General features: G+C 38.8%; 1 protein-coding gene across 1 annotated transcript; it reads left to right on the top strand.

Moving 5' to 3' along the window:
* The first annotated feature begins 9,688 nt into the window (after window positions 1–9,688).
* Window positions 9,689–15,816, top strand: LOC137261203 (uncharacterized). The gene is made up of 2 exons (XM_067798912.1): window positions 9,689–11,866; window positions 12,337–15,816. Exons 1-2 carry the CDS (start codon window positions 10,085–10,087, stop codon window positions 12,559–12,561), a joined length of 2,007 nt encoding a protein of 668 aa, XP_067655013.1. The 5' UTR covers window positions 9,689–10,084; the 3' UTR covers window positions 12,562–15,816.
* The last annotated feature ends 417 nt before the right edge of the window (window positions 15,817–16,233 follow it).

Genomic DNA, 16,233 nt, shown 5'->3' with positions numbered 1-16,233 from the left:
CGTATGGTGAAATAGTTTGTCAGTAGCGGGACCGTCCTACGAATTCGTCCATCGTTTATATAACAAAACATAAATTGGTAATATTATTAGAAAATACACTTTGTGAAATAAAAACATAACAATGTAACGGATTGTAATTTCACTCAATCAGTTAAGAGAAGCAAAGGTCGTCTCTGTCATATTTAAGTGACCGCATTCTATGTGACGACCCAATGTTTGACAAGTAGAGCAGTGTATTAGTATCAAAATTGTATTGCAGTGTATTGCGATACAGGTACCCGTATTGCGAGACTATTGCGATGTATTGTGACCATAAGTGTTTGACAGAGAGCAGCACTTAATGTGCATGTCAGTACTATTTTCTACATTATAAATCCCTAAACATAATGGATGGTTCTGATAACAGCAATCTCAAAACTAGGTCGCATAGTCATGGAGACTGTGTTCCTTTTTATACAATTAACTGTATTTCAGTATGCAGTTTTTCCATTGATTAACGATGGAAAACACCTGTTGTGAATAGAAATCTGTGTAGATTTTAATTGAAACCATAAAGATTATCACAGAAACTTCATATATGTTTTGCAGCCAATATACCGGTTCTCGGAGAAAATATTGCAATGCGTGTAGTTTAAAAAGCGTATTCCGATATACCGGTATACCGGTAGTACCGTGCAGTCCTGTAATCACAGGTCCGAGGTGCAGTCATCTTATCCAGCAGATTTATGCCAACAAAATCGAAATATTTCAATGGATCTCAAAACTATGCCTGTTTCAGCTGAAGCAACCTTTGTTTATTTTTGTTTGTTTTTGTTTGTTTTTAACGCCACACTCGCAATATTCCAATAACATAGCCTTGACCAGACAATCCAGTGATCAACAGCATGAGCATCAATCTTTGAAATACGAGTGAGTGAGTGAGTGAGTTTAGTTTTACGCTGCACTCAGCAATATTACAGCTATATGGCGGCAGCCTGTAAGTAATCGAGTCTGGACCAAACAATCCAGTGATCAACAACATGAGCATTGATCTGCACAATTGGGAACCAATGACATGTGCCAACCAAGTCAGCAAGCCTGACCACCCGATCCCGTTAGTCGCCTCTTACGACAAGCTGAGTCGTCTTTTATGGCAAACATGGGTTGCTGAAGGCCTATTTTACCCCGGGACCTTCACGGGTTTTGGGATACGAGGACATGTATCAACCAAGTCAGTAAGCCTGACAACCTGACATCGCCGGTCCGCTTTTACGACAAGCATGTGTTGTTGAAGGCAATTCTGACCCGGCTATTCACGGGTTATTCCAGCTGAGGCAATTAGCTGAGGCAATTCAGAGTTGCTGAATCACTCCAGACTTGAGTCACCTACCTGACTTTGTTTACACATGCAGTTGTCTACAGAGTGTGAGTGACTGGGCATTTATTCATCATAACCCCTTTTCCTGACAGATTTCTTAATCAGTGTCAAATAATAGTGATTCAATTCAATCAATTTTGTTCTCCAGTATCAGGGATGTCAGACCTAGGGTATAATCAATACACTTATTATACTAACATTTGTATGGCGCCGATGTTCAGTCCGTCGATATCCAGTTCAACCGCTCACAGGCGCGCTGTTTTTCCCTCGACCACTGGATGTCCATCACAACATATTTCCAATATCCCTAGGGGTCATACAACTCTTGCTGCCTACTAGGCGCACCGAGTTCATGTGGCTTACCCATCCTTACGAGGTAACCATTCACAGCTGGGTGGCCTGGCACACATAGTCACAGTACTTTGTCCAAGTTTACTGCACGTTGCTGTACCCGCAACTAGGTGTTTGCACGTGTTTATGTATCGACCACCTGGTCATATACCAACGAATTCGTGGGTTCCTTTAAGTGCACAGAGTTGTGTACTGTACTGTTGGGGCTGTGACAACACGGCTGTGAAATAATCTTCAATATCATGAATATTCTAGGCGGAAAGCTGTACAGAATTCATAATAAATATTACAATAGATTCCAAATATAGATTGCATGGTACAATGCATAACATTTCACACAGAAAGTGACAAATCATCAACCAACGATGGACAGTAATGAACAATGTGGGATGAAATTGGGTTATCTCCCTTGGATCAAGTGCCGAGGTACATCTGCCTGACAGTCGAGGCCTTGAACATGATTTCTGCTAATGATGACTGATTTTCAAACATATTAATTCACTTATCAAATGTAGTCGGATGTGACCCATTTGGATGTCCATTGACATTGCCTCCCTTAGCTGCCGAGGATCCTTCAATTTATTTCAAATTTATTGTCTGCACCAAGTCTGTTCTCACAGCAACATTTGCGAACTCATGGGCATATATATAACATACAAAGTAAGTGTCTAGCAGTTTATCAGGTGTGGCCACTCAGCTGAGTTCCCTATCATACAAAGTTAACTCCTGCTCGACAGAACACTTCCTGGAGGTTCTAACTCACCGAGTCAATGTTTCTCTTCCACCACACACATTCCTTAGAAGTTCTTATATGTCAATATGTATTCAAAGGTTCTCCTGATAGAACGCTACAGAGACAGTTCTACAATAATGTTCATTACATTCTACATCATTTATGTCACGTATTTGTTTAACGTGAAGGTCAGGACTGGTCTTCAGTAAACCGTGCCTGCATGTGGTAAGATGGGTCGAACGGGGTAGGGCGGAAAGACGTGGTTGACAGATATCTACGTACCCTAATTGCGTAGACCGATGCCCTTGTTATTGACCACTGGATTGTCTGGTCTAGATTTTCTACAACCGCTGCCATATAGCTGGAATATTAGCGAATGCGACTCTAAACAACAAACAAATAATTAATTGTTCCCCTTACCTTTTCTGTTGCGCACAACAATCAAATTCTCAACAAAGTTCAGTTCTAATCTTTTCTGTTCTAAACATTGCTGTTGATGACGATCTCTGCCTCGGGCTTAATGACATACTTATCTATGTTTTTATTCATTGAGTGAACTTTCGTGTCACCGCAGGGGCGGCAAGGAAGCCGAGCGGTTAAAGCGTTCGCTCTTCACGCCGAAGACCCAGGTTCGATTCCATACATGTACAATGTCTGTAGCATATTTCTGGTGTCACCTGCGGTGATATTGCCTCAAACATCGTAAAACTATATTCGTCCTATGTCATCCATATCACCAGTCACCCGTCAATATCCGGGTTAGAACTGATCTTCAGTAACTATGCAAGCATGTTGTAAGCGACGAACTACAGAATCGGTCGACAGGTCAGGCTCGCTGACTTGGCTGACACATGGCATCGTATTCCATTTGCGTAGAATGACGCTCATGCTGTTGATCACTTGATTGTCTGGTCTAGATTCGATTAGACGCCGCTATATACCGTATGTTCCTCTAATAAGATTCGAAGCTTATTACAGACTTATTGGGTTCTTATTGGGTGTACTGCTATTAATTCCTAGTGAACGTTACGTCAAAGTTAGGGACCATTCCTTAATAAATCTGTTTGGGGATTAAGGGAGAATACGTTTGTAAAAGAAAACGTACTCGGTGCTTATTAGACTCCTGGCGCTTACTTGAGGTTCTGAGCTTATTTCTTAAACCGCTGCTTTATCCCCGGCGTAATAAGTCTACCCCGGAATATCGTGGTCATATTAAGGTACACAAACCAACTTAAATACGTATCAGTCTTAAATCCCACTCAAACGTTTCAATAGCCTAATAGTTTCGCATTTTTAGTGAGTGAGTGAGTTTAGTTTTACGCTGCACTCAGCAATATTCCAGCAATGTGGCGGCGGTTGTAAATGATCGAAGCTGGACCAGACAAGCCAGTGGTCAATAGCATGAGCATCGATCTGCACAACTGGGAACCGATGACATGTGTCAACTAAGTCACCGAGCCTGACCACCTGATCCCGTTAGTCGCCTCTTACGACAAGCATAGTCGCCTTTTAATGGCAAGCATGGGTTGCTGAAGGTCTATTCTTTACGGGTCTTCGCATTTTTGAGATTGTTCACAAAGTACGGACTCCTCAGCAACTCGTTTGTTTTCAGTTCAAATGATGGTAAAATGGCTTCACCGGAACCGAAATAAAAACTACAACCGTTTCGAAGTTGGAGTTTTCTATCAGATAAGAACTCGACAATTTACTGTGACGACATGTTTCGAAATTGTGGACTTCTTGAAAGATGATTGTCGAAGTAACCTCGGAGGTAAAGATGAAGGCTCGGTTCTGTAAACAGGTGTAATATGTGAAGCTCATCTCTGAAGTTGTAGGGCGATGGGGTAGCCCAGTGGTTAAAGCGTTCGCTCGTCATGCAAAAGGCTCGGGTTAGAGTCCCATATGAGTGTGAGTGTAATAAGTCCATTTCTGGTGTCCACCGCCATGATATTGCTAGAATTTTGCTGATGAAATCGGCGTAAAACCACACCCACTCACTCCGATGTTGTCAGCAGTTGCTATAAGTGGTGTAAATCCGTATTCATTCAGTCTCATACGAAGAAAGGATCAACAGGTGTGCTTGCACTCTGGCGCGTCCATGTCCACTGTTTTTATTGGTCCTCGACTCACGGTTGTCACGGTGACGAAGGGCGTGTCAAGTAGGACATTTTTTCATCATGACTAATCGCATGTAGACTAACAACGGTTCTGAAATGAACAAATGTTACAGAAAATAGGTCATAGTAATAAAAAAATGTACAATGAAAATGAGCCGTGAGACTTTCTTCATTTCAGCTCTGGAAATCTAGACATGCTACATTTTCTAGACTTGTGTTGGTTTTCTTGGATGTATTTGATATATGCTGCCAATGACTACCTGTGGTTGTGTTAATATTCAAGATTGTTTTGATAAACGAAACCCACATATTAATAAGAAAATTGTGACTGTAGGTAAGTATCTAAAAGCTAAAACTGATTTTAAAAAGCATTTGAAATTGAAACGAATTTGTTTGCTGTTGGTTTTGTGTTGTAATAACAATACATGTGAATCTGACATAAATGTTTAATATTTATGACAATAAATCATAAATAACCAACCACTCTGTATGTCCACTACTCTTTCCTAGCGAGGGTCGGCATTAATTTAGAGCTTGCTATCTCGGCCAGCTATGACCCTTCAACATGTATTTGCCAAGTGTAAGACGCTCGAGCTGACGTATGAAGTCGTAAACATAAATAAGATTATGTTAGGTTAGAAAATAATGGAATTATTGCCGAAGGTGACCTTATTCAACAATGGACGTTACAGGATATATGTACCAGTATATTTAAACACACATATACGGCGCACCTGACTGAAAGTCGACTAAAACATGAAAGTTCTATTTTTGCATTCGGGCATTTCATAAGATATACTGGACATATATCAAACACTTCTTCTATATCTAATATACCATTGAATCTCATATACCAATGAATCAAGTGTTACGCTACAGAGTTACGCCCCCTTGTCTTAGCCGAATCCGAATATCGTACATAAACTTAAGATCCCAATAATTTATAGAAAGAAGCGACTTAAAGGAATACCGCATGTTCAAGCTGCCTATGTTAGGAAATACAGGACTGACAATACTGGCGTTTTCATAAGAATTTTAAGAGAAAGCGACTTGTCCTAAATTATAATCCAACAGGTTTTTATTATGTATACAACTCAAAATTAAAGCAACTTCTGATTTCAGACTCGGTTGGTCAAATATATTGAACAGCAAAAGAAAGGCAAATCATTTTTTGTCAGTTTTTTTAATAGGAGACATAAACATGAACGCTTACTTTTATGAGATGTCATTTTTTCGAAAATTGCATTCCTTTTGCTTTCAGTATAACAATAGAAATGAACATGAATGCTGCTTTAAAGAGATTTCATTTTTTTCGAAAACTGCATTTCTTCTGCGGTTCAGTATCACAAAGCTTATAGAAATAGTTGTGAGATTTGTCAGATGTATTTTATTAATTCAACTTTTGTATGCTTTGGGTTTATAAGTTCTCAAAATGAATAAAAAGAGTGAAAAGACCTGTTTTAGAAACTATTTGTTCACCTAAGCAGGAAATCATAACAATAAAATAAAAATCTTGGTGTCAGAAATTTGTAGCCATGCAGGAGATATGCTTTAGGCAGAGACCATGTATCGGTATATGGTCTCTGCTTTAGGCTTTGTGTGAACACAACTTTATTGAGTTTCTAAAGGTGCCAGGCTCCATGATCCAATGTTAGTCACTATGAAATTTAGTCTCAAACTACGCCAATACGATTGCACTAGAAAGTCTATGAAATTTGAAGAAAATTCATTTTAATTCGGATTATAGCGGAGCAGGAGAGGAGTTGAGGAGGGTGGGGAGATGGGGGTGGGAGCGGAGTGAGGAGTAGAGGTGCGAAGAGGGACGTGGTGTGGCAGGGATAGAGCGGAGCGGAGAGGAACGACTTTTAGTTTGCAAGATAGGTTAGCAGGTTTATGAACAGACAGCTGATTGAAAGCAAACAGGAATGTGTAGACGTCCCTGTCAAAGTAATAATTAACCACACTTCCTTATAGGCATGCATGAGTGAACCTCGAGGAATGCATTTACCGGCTGTCAATGAGCCAATCAGTCCACAGACATATTTTCAGGTGTTTGTTGCCGCTGCATATGGACATGTAGATTCACACGTATACATTCAGAACTCACAATAAATAAGTACTGTCGCTTTTACTCTTAAGCATGTAGTTGTTTCGATAAAGAGCGCATGATCGCTCATTCGCCAGTTTAATACGATACGGCTTGTGTAGGCATGTCGTGTTTGTTATCTTGGCCTGGCTACGCACCCCGAAGCACGTCCGCCACCCACAACACGCTGCTCATGAAGGCAGAGGCCGTGGTCTTGTCTAAACAAGACTGGAACTCTGCCTCCCTCACGAGAAGGTTTAACGCTTAGAAGTGAACCTGCTAAATGTCACGAATTGTTATGCGCTTGGTGTGTTCTTGTCTATATATAATCGCTTTAGGGCATGTTTTAGGGCATTATCGCTTCGGGGCATCTTCATTGTATTAATTAAATCAAATACACATAAGACTTGTTGTATAGGACATTCAGGTGTATGTTTACTGTCAAGAGTTACAATGCGTGCGAGATGATGTTTTTGTTATTGTTGTTTTTCTGTTAATAAAACATGTCTGACTTATCTGTCTGTTATCACATCCGCCGACATTCCAACATATTTCAGGGTTTACGTGATTAAACATGAAATCAAACCGTTCGATGTATTTTGCAAGTTTTTCGACGGAATATGGCATCCAAAATGTTACAGCCTTTAAATATAAACATGTTGTAGGAAGATAATATTTTGTCCACATGAATTCTTTCAATGACGATTGTGCTAAATATGAATTTGCAACCAGACAAATATTTATCTGAGCTTAAAGAAAATGCCAGTCTCTTAAGTTTTAAAATAATATGTCGAGAAGTCATAGCATTGTCAGGGCATTGTACAAAATCTATTGGCATAACGACCTATTCTTCTCCTAGGAGATCTCACACAAGGGATATCTCGTGTGGAACAGAGTTTTGGATGATAAAAAAATTATATATATGCAAGACCCATAATGTTGATCACTGGATTGTCCAAACTCAGTTAAACAAAAAAGATAACCAACCATATTTTTTTCTGACCAAGAAAGTGTAGAAAAATCATAAATGCGATGGAGAGAGGATATTAAACGATCCTCCGTGTTATAGCATTTCCATCAAATGGAGTAACGATTTGGTGTCAAACTCGCTTTCGCTCGTTTGATACTTAATATTTCACGAGTTTAATAAAATAGTATTTAACGGAAGCGAGATTAGTATTGTGTTTATTACTCGCCAACATAAACTGATGGAAACTGCCTATAGTGTGATGACTCAACTTTCCGTGAGTCAAGCAGAGTCTAATACCATTGTGACGGAGGTATTAGCACTATATGACGTCATACGTCTATCAGTATAACATAAGGATATTACATGAGTACGCATGTCATACTATAAGTTTACGACACGAGTGCCGTATTGTTGGTATTTCCCGAGCGAGAGTCTGGGATATTTGCTTCATTTAGGGCTATATAGCATTGCAGGGAGGGCTGGGCATTAGGAAACATAATGTGGTTCTGGGGCGCTGAGACAGACTTCCTGGCTACGCGCCGTCGCCGCTTGTAGAACGCAATGTCAAGGATGAAACATGACGTCGCGTTATTTTGTCCCGGGGAATCATATGTAAAATATGAACCCCGATATCTTCGTCCTAGTAGGTAATAAGATACCGTAATAATGCCGTAACAATACCGCACTACAGTATCTTCCATGGGCATGTAATAATATTGCAGATATTACTCAGATATGCTTAAGTATTGTTACGTCATCTGGACAGCATTCAAATATTATTGTGACGTTGAGTCGGAGTGACGTAACACTTAAAGGGGATTTCGTACCCTAAGAATTTGTTTGTGTCATGTGACAATCGTGATTTTCGTGACTAGCATTTTCTTCAACAGGGTAAATACTCCTGCTTCTAATTTTGTGGGATTTTCATAGCCACGAACAGTTCTATAAATACTCAATGTCGGGTAGACAAATTGCAAATACAAGGTATATCAACTCTGAATTCGAAGAATACTCCTATTTATGGCGTTACCCGTTGAGATTAAGCTGAAATATTGCTAAAAGCGGCATAAGTGGTCAACTTGTCAATCACAACCACTGGTGTCATGACACGCACGTTTGATGTATTTTCTTGATTCATTTTCAATTGTTTTGAAGATGTATAAAAATAATCATGCTAGAGCGAGTATAGTCACACAGGCAATTGTTCAGCCATATTGTAACTTTAAAGTTGTATAGTTCAACAATAAACGCAATTAAATCATCAAAAAAAACATGTCTGATCACGCAAGAATTCCAAATATGTATTATTATCAAGTATGTACACGTTTTGGTGTTTGTGCAAATATGTCGCTAATAAATGTTTTCATTTCGTCACGCTGCTGCGTAGAAACTGACGACATGTCACGTACCAGATACTTGGTTGTTTCAAGTTAAAAATAGATGTTAATCAACACGTCTCGGTCCACTAGCCTCATGTAATTCCCACGTGTTAGTCCAAACCAAACAACAGCAACGTGGGAAAGAATCAATGTTGCCGTTACAAGCGTCACGAAATATACGTGATACTTAAATTTAGAATGATATGACTGCCTTTAACTGTTTGGCTTCCTCGTGATTCATCTGGGCTCACCGAGAAATTTCCGCAGTGACCTTTGACTGATCTAAATATAGAAACTAATTTCAAAATGTGTTTTACCCCCATGAATCATGTTTGCAAATCGCTATAAACCTCTCATTTAAATTCTTGGATGTTGCTTGAATTGTTTTATTACTTGAAGCTTATAAGTCCTGTCTAGTTATACCATCCCTACTGATTGCGTACATTACAGCGAGAATCTGATGCAATAGTTTACTGACAACCTTGACCTTGCGGGCGGTCGCGGAAGTAGCGAATATTACTACGCCTATGGGTAATTTTCATATAACGACGCCTTTCACGCACTAAAACTAACATATTTTCTCCAAAGGAAATCAAATAGACTCCATCATAATACAACTACTTAAGGTAACCAACATATAAATACACTGTTACATTATATACATGGAACTATGTTTCTACGGCGCAGTACGATATCTGTGATCAACTTATCGGTATATGAGAAACCAGCTGAAATCATGTGTTCATTCTACAACTCAAACCAATGTTCAAGATATTAATGTTTACAGCTCCGAGTAAATAATGGATCCGAGAAGAAAACTGACAGAAGAGGAAGTCAAATCGTTTAACAAAGTTGAATGTGAGACAGTTGAAGAGAAAACACACGGTTACCAGTCAAAGCCACCAAATCTCAATCATCGATTTCGTGTTGGGACGGACAATATGTGTAAACATTATCTGATGGGTTCTCGTGGATGTGTTGGTGTGTGTGATGATGACAGTATGTTTGTGTCTACCCTCGCTTTTTGTTTGATTCCTCACGCGGCAGAATGGAAGGCTGACGACTGAATACGTTACAGAAAGCCAACTGCTATGCAGGCATATGGTCGAAAATGGCGGGGAAACAGCACCGCTTGTGCGCCAGGGCACGTCTCATGGTCAAACGCGAAACCTTTCTTGAGGTTGGACAGTACAGGCGAGGTTTCATCAGTCGACCACACTTCACCTGGAGATAAAACGCAGTTAGCGTCTACACCGAGAAGCGATAGCTGTTTCAAGATGAAGAACTGGGTCACCAACAGTAAATTTTTTCATGTCAACAACAATTTGACAAGCGCCAAAAATCTGACAAATTCAAAGAAATGTAGAGACCAGGAGTGTACGCAGAACATGTTTGAATGTTTGACTGGGGATTTTTTATCAGATAGAGTTGCCACCAAAATGAATCCAAGAACACCTTATCAGAACTTCCAGAAACCACAGTGTGGTATTTCTGGTTGGAACTACAACGGACAGGGATTCAGAAACGTTGGTACGAAAGCCTTTGGTGTATTTCCTTGTCATCAGTTCAGTAACTCTTTCAATGTTGGATATTATCCATTCCACAGTCAAGGGAATATGGGTATGTTTAACATGTGTCAGTTTAGCGATGGGGTTTTGTCCCATGTTGATGCATTTGAAGATCGATTTTGGCATCAGAGACCACGAAAGCAGGATAGATGTCACAGAGGACATTCACCAAAACATCAAAAACGTGAACATTCAAAGACAGACAGTAAGACTAGTCTTACAGGAGATGTGACCTCAACAGATGACTTGAAGCTCAGAAAAACTTCGTCAGAGGATACATCAAAACATTCCAGTGATAGCATGAAGGAACATCCACAGCAACCAAGTGTTTCTAAATCAAAAAAGGTAGATAGTCGAAACATGGATATGATTGAGCAATTCCAGATTCAGGTAAAGCCTGAAAAATGTGTATCATCTATATTAGATGAACCTAACACAGAAGACAATAACTCTGATGTAAAGAGAGACATGAGGGTATGTTCTGTGGCAGACGACAGTCTTGGAAAAGTACATTTGGATGATGAAAATGAAAGCGTCACCACTGAATTGAGTCAGCTACTGGTTAGATCAGAAATTGAAAAGACTGAGGAATCCCTGCCTCCAAAGGAGGATGCCATGAATTCCCTGCCTCCAGAGGATGTTTTGACTTCTCTGCCTTCAAAGGAGGATGTTATCAATTCCAACAATGAGAAATGTCGTGATAGTGCTGCAAAAGACTCAAATGTTGATGTCCTTTTTATTCGAAGGAATCGAAAAAAGGGTCGCGCTTCGTCTAAAAGACAGCGTAAGAGAAAGATTGCAAAAGCTAAGTCTGCTAGCTCCAGCAATGGACCTGATCCCACATCTTGTAGTGAGGATGCCGTGGATGGTCATGAAGATGACCTCCCCCATAAAGTGAGAGAAGACAGTGTGGATAAACAATCCAAACGATGCGCATCAGTGTCTTTTGTACTGGGTCTGACACCAAGTCCATCATCACCCAAAGTGCCAAATGGCTCAAGTTCCGAGTTTACATTTTGTTTTACTGGTAGTCATAGTGATGATGATGGGGACTGGGATGAAGATGATGAGGATAATGTTGATTTTGGTCATATTCAAGGCACATTTTCACAATGTGATCTTTTTAATTTTCTCCCCAAGTGCAACAAAACAGAGGCATCACCCATAAATTTGCAGGTCCACATTTCACCTGTTCAGAGTAGCTGTGACGGAGACAAGACTCTTGAGGATATCAATGCGTCATGGAATATTCATATCTCCGTCAAAGAGGCTTCTTCAGAAAATCTAAAAAAATCTAAAAAGAAGGTAGGCAAGACTTCGGCTCATTAGTTTCAAGTCTGGTAAGCTTTATGTGAAGATACGTCGAGATATAAAGCTTTTATGATAATGCTCTGATGTGATGTCGTGACATGCATGCATTTGTTTGGTGTCATAACCTGTGCAGATTATTGTATTTGGTAATGAAAATTGCATTGATGATTTAATGCTGTGGTAAGATCAGTGTTGAATGTATTTAACTACTGGTAAAATCTTTTTCATTGAATTAAATTTTTGTGACTAAAGTTTTCCCAAAAGCCATATAAAAACGCTCTTGTTTGTTGTCATTGGCCTTGAACAGGATCAGGTGTTCAGCCTTGCTGACATAGTTGACACATGATCTTCTCACGGATACTGTCAACTTTGGGTGTGGTGAACGAAGTGTACAGCACTCTTTCCCATTTTCATGTTTTAGTGGTCACAATATGTGATGTTGACTTTTCATCTCTACTTTGCAGGTTCATTTTCCTGATGACAAGGACCTGAAAGTGGTTCACCCCATGATACACTGGTCGTATGCATACAGAGCAGCTCGCAAAGGACATTGGGAGAATTATGTGCGAGACAGAGACCGCTTTAAGCGTAGAATACAGGACGTTGAAACTTTGCTAGTCCCAGCGTTGGACTCTAAACATAGGCAATGTGTTTATGAAGAGCGGTTTAAGACTGAAATAAAAAACTGAACTGATATCAGTCACAATGTGATTTTGAATTCTTGTCAATCTTCCTCTGTGATATTCATGGCAGCTCAATATTATGCAATTCACTCCCTGTGGTGCTACTGTGGAGTCTGTTAACATGGGGCCATGCAATTTTCCTCAAGGTGTTTGTTATTGACTTTTATTTTCCTTTTCATGCTACAGTCAACAGCGTTGATCGGGTTGTGGCCATTGATCATTCTGATCAGTCACCAATGTTGATAATTATGTCATTGCATTAAGTGGATATTAATGACTGGAGAGCTGGCATTGTGAAATAACATAAGATTCTGTTTGATGAAACTCTCGACACTAACGTTAAAACTGTCAATAAAAAATTATTATTTTCTTATTTTCTTCTGGGTACTGTAAATATAATCATTATGATATAAATAGCGATATGGATAATAATTGTCTTTAGAGACTAGTATTGATCTCAGTAAATATCATTTGAAATATTTCTTCTGTGACATCATGGTTTTACGTCCATCAATATGCTAGAATATTTGCCAGACATATTCTACATGAAAAAGGTATATTAATTCTGAGATTTTCAGTGATCACATGGTGATGTGTGAATGATAACTAACAGCCCGTCAATGTCTGTGTTGAGAAAAAGGGATAAAATGTACTATCTCAGAATTCCTACACAGAGTTAAAGATATTTAAAATCATGAAAATGAAGGTTTGAACTGCTTTCATAAATGGATATTTGGATGAAAAATTCCAAAATGAGTTTTCTACCGAAACATACCTTCAGTCTTATATGTTCTTGTCCATCTGAAATACTTTTTGTATTGAAACAGTTATGTTTAAAGAGTTTACATATATGGTTGGGCAAGTTGAGATTAATGAGAAGACTCTCAGTTTTTTTACACTTTAAAAGATATAGACTAATAGGTTTGTTGTGGGTTGATTTTTATCAGACCATTATGTCTCACTACAGTGGTAAAACCACTGCCATAGTTTTATTTGTGCTCCCACTTGGCCGACATGTCATACTGCAAGAGATTTTAAAAGACGTGATGTTTGACTGTAGTACGCATTGACTATTAATAAGGTCATTTTTAACATACCTCTTAACAAGTGGACTTATGTTTTCCTGAAGAAAAGGATATAGAATTTTGTGAAACAAAGATAAAGGTTAGTAATGGTTTGAAATGGCATTTTTTAATTCTATATAACCTTTGCAGCTAGACGGCCATTTAAACAAATGTTGGGGTGGTGTTAATGACAAAAATGGTAAATGAGGAAATAATTGAAATAGTTCAGAATGATGCTGTTGTCTAAACATTACTCAAGAACATTTTAGACAGATATACAGAAGCCAGTTTTCATTTGTGTTTGCCCCAGCCAGTTTGCCGAATAACCTAAATGAATTTCACACTACATTTATGTCTGTTATATCTGAATATGTTGTGAATTTGTTTCCTCATTACAGGTCTTTCTGTTCTTGTTCCTTTGTAGTCCTTGATTGTTTAAACATGAGGGAATTGTTTAGGTATTTATTAATTTGTATTTAGTCTTTAATTTATGAGTTATGAGAAAGGCCACTTGGCTTTCTTAATGTTGTTTCCTACCTCATACAAACAGATGGAAAACTATCCTTGACTTTCCAATGTATCATTTCACCATTCTAGATCCTGTTAAGGTTTGAGTCCCAATTTGAATGATGAATGAACCATGCTGATTATATCCATGCTTGGTCCAGTCAAATAATTTTTGTTTGCGATGCTTACTTGTTGGAATTCTGATACTGGTTATGTGCCTGAAATGAGCATAACATTATTCTAACAGTATCATGTCATGGGACATCAGATACCAGGCCATCAGTGTGATGCTCATGCTGTTGATCACTGGATTGTGGAGTCAAGACCACAGTGACATAGCTGGAATATTGCTGAGTATGTCCATGAAGGACCATGTATGCTTTAACCCACTTATCCACCCTCCTTAATTGGGACAGTCACACATGATCTATGATTTACAAGTGATACATTGGATTACCCCAAATGCTTAAAAAGTGTTTTTTATGTACTCAGGAAAACAAATTGCTGCAATGATATTAGTATCTGTGGATATGTGCAGTGGAGAGTTATGCCCTATTAAAGAGTATTTGAGAGACATTAGGGTGTGTCCAAGGTAACGCAAGCACAGATGGTCAACATATTGGGGAGAACAGGGTAACATGGATTCAATAGGCCATTGAACAGTTCACAAAGGTAAACTCTGCAGGTTTAACACCTTGGATCATCCTTGTCTATATTGTAGTCCCTAGTTAGCATTACCTATATCTAGTTGTTTACATGAAGGATTGAGGAAGTTTTCTATAGTGAAAGTGCAACTTATATGGACGACAGGAGAGAATGAATAACAAAATTGTGGTAGGTCTTTGTTACGATCGTTGAAAGCTTTCTCAACAATATTATCACAGAGTCGATGGTAATTGTTTTAGTCTAGATCTTTGCTTTAAGCCTCAAATCCATTTTAATGTATTCATCACTTTATCTTCATCTTCATCTTCGTCCAGCATTGACATGGTTTGGGATATTTCTTTTACTTTCCTGTTTTATCCAGAGGTCTGTGCTTTAAGGGCAGATGAGTCTCATTCTTGATCTAAATTTGTAAATAGCATGTGTGAGATGTAATACAAATTTGGATTCTGGAAATGGATCAACACGCTTCAAACCGTTTGGAGATTCTACTTTTGGATTCAACATATATTACGTGATTCTTTAATTTTGCATGACTGTTAATTGCCAAAAATTTCTGACAAGTTCAGAAAAGGCCAACAACAGTTACTTAAGTTTTATCTTGAATATGAAAAAAAAGAGGATATTCAAGTGGTGTGCTTTCTCAGATCAGCAAATTCAATGATGATATTACTATATAAATGTAATGGCATTGTTGCTAAGTTGTAGAGGATATTCTGTTTCCTGGTTGTGGATTTCAGTATTTTGATCATGTCTGTGGTGGCATATTCTGATTGGGTTGCTATATGATTTGAGGCAAACTGGTTTTGATTTGATTATTTATCCTGAAAGGGTAGCTGATCAACTCTGGCTGTGAACACATGCTTTTAGTTCTTGTGATTAATAAATTACATGCTAATGACGCATTCATTCCACTGTCAAGACAGATATATTTTTCTATTGTTCAAGAGTGGAATAATTGATGCATAATGTATCACGTGATTGTTATGACAACTTTTAATAAACTGAAGTTGAAACAAACTGCTAATATATGTTTGTGACTTGTTTCTTGGATGGTCAAGAGGGCTGTTGTCCATGCTGCAACTTGTGAGAAGATTGTTTGGGCTGTCCAACTTAATTACCTTGTTGATTGTATGGTCCTTGTCTGTGGCCATGACCTCTGAAGATGCTCATTGGTCCATGTTTGTCGTAAGAGGCGACTAAAGGGATTGGATGGTCAGGCTCACTGACTCAGTTGACACATTGTATTCCAGTTGCATAGATCAGTGTTCATGATGTTGATCACCATTTTTGGGGGGTTCAGATTTGATTGTCTATGAACTGCTGCAACATGGCCGAATGCCTAAAGAAATCTCAGAATGACATGGATTTATATTATCCTGATTCTTTGAAGCTTGCTGACTTAAAGTAATGTCAACAGGTACAGATAGATATGTGTACATGT

The sequence above is a fragment of the Haliotis asinina genome, chromosome 14 (genome assembly GCF_037392515.1).
Source record: "Haliotis asinina isolate JCU_RB_2024 chromosome 14, JCU_Hal_asi_v2, whole genome shotgun sequence".
Taxonomy (NCBI): domain Eukaryota; kingdom Metazoa; phylum Mollusca; class Gastropoda; order Lepetellida; family Haliotidae; genus Haliotis; species Haliotis asinina.
This window is presented reverse-complemented; position numbering and strand designations above follow the sequence as displayed.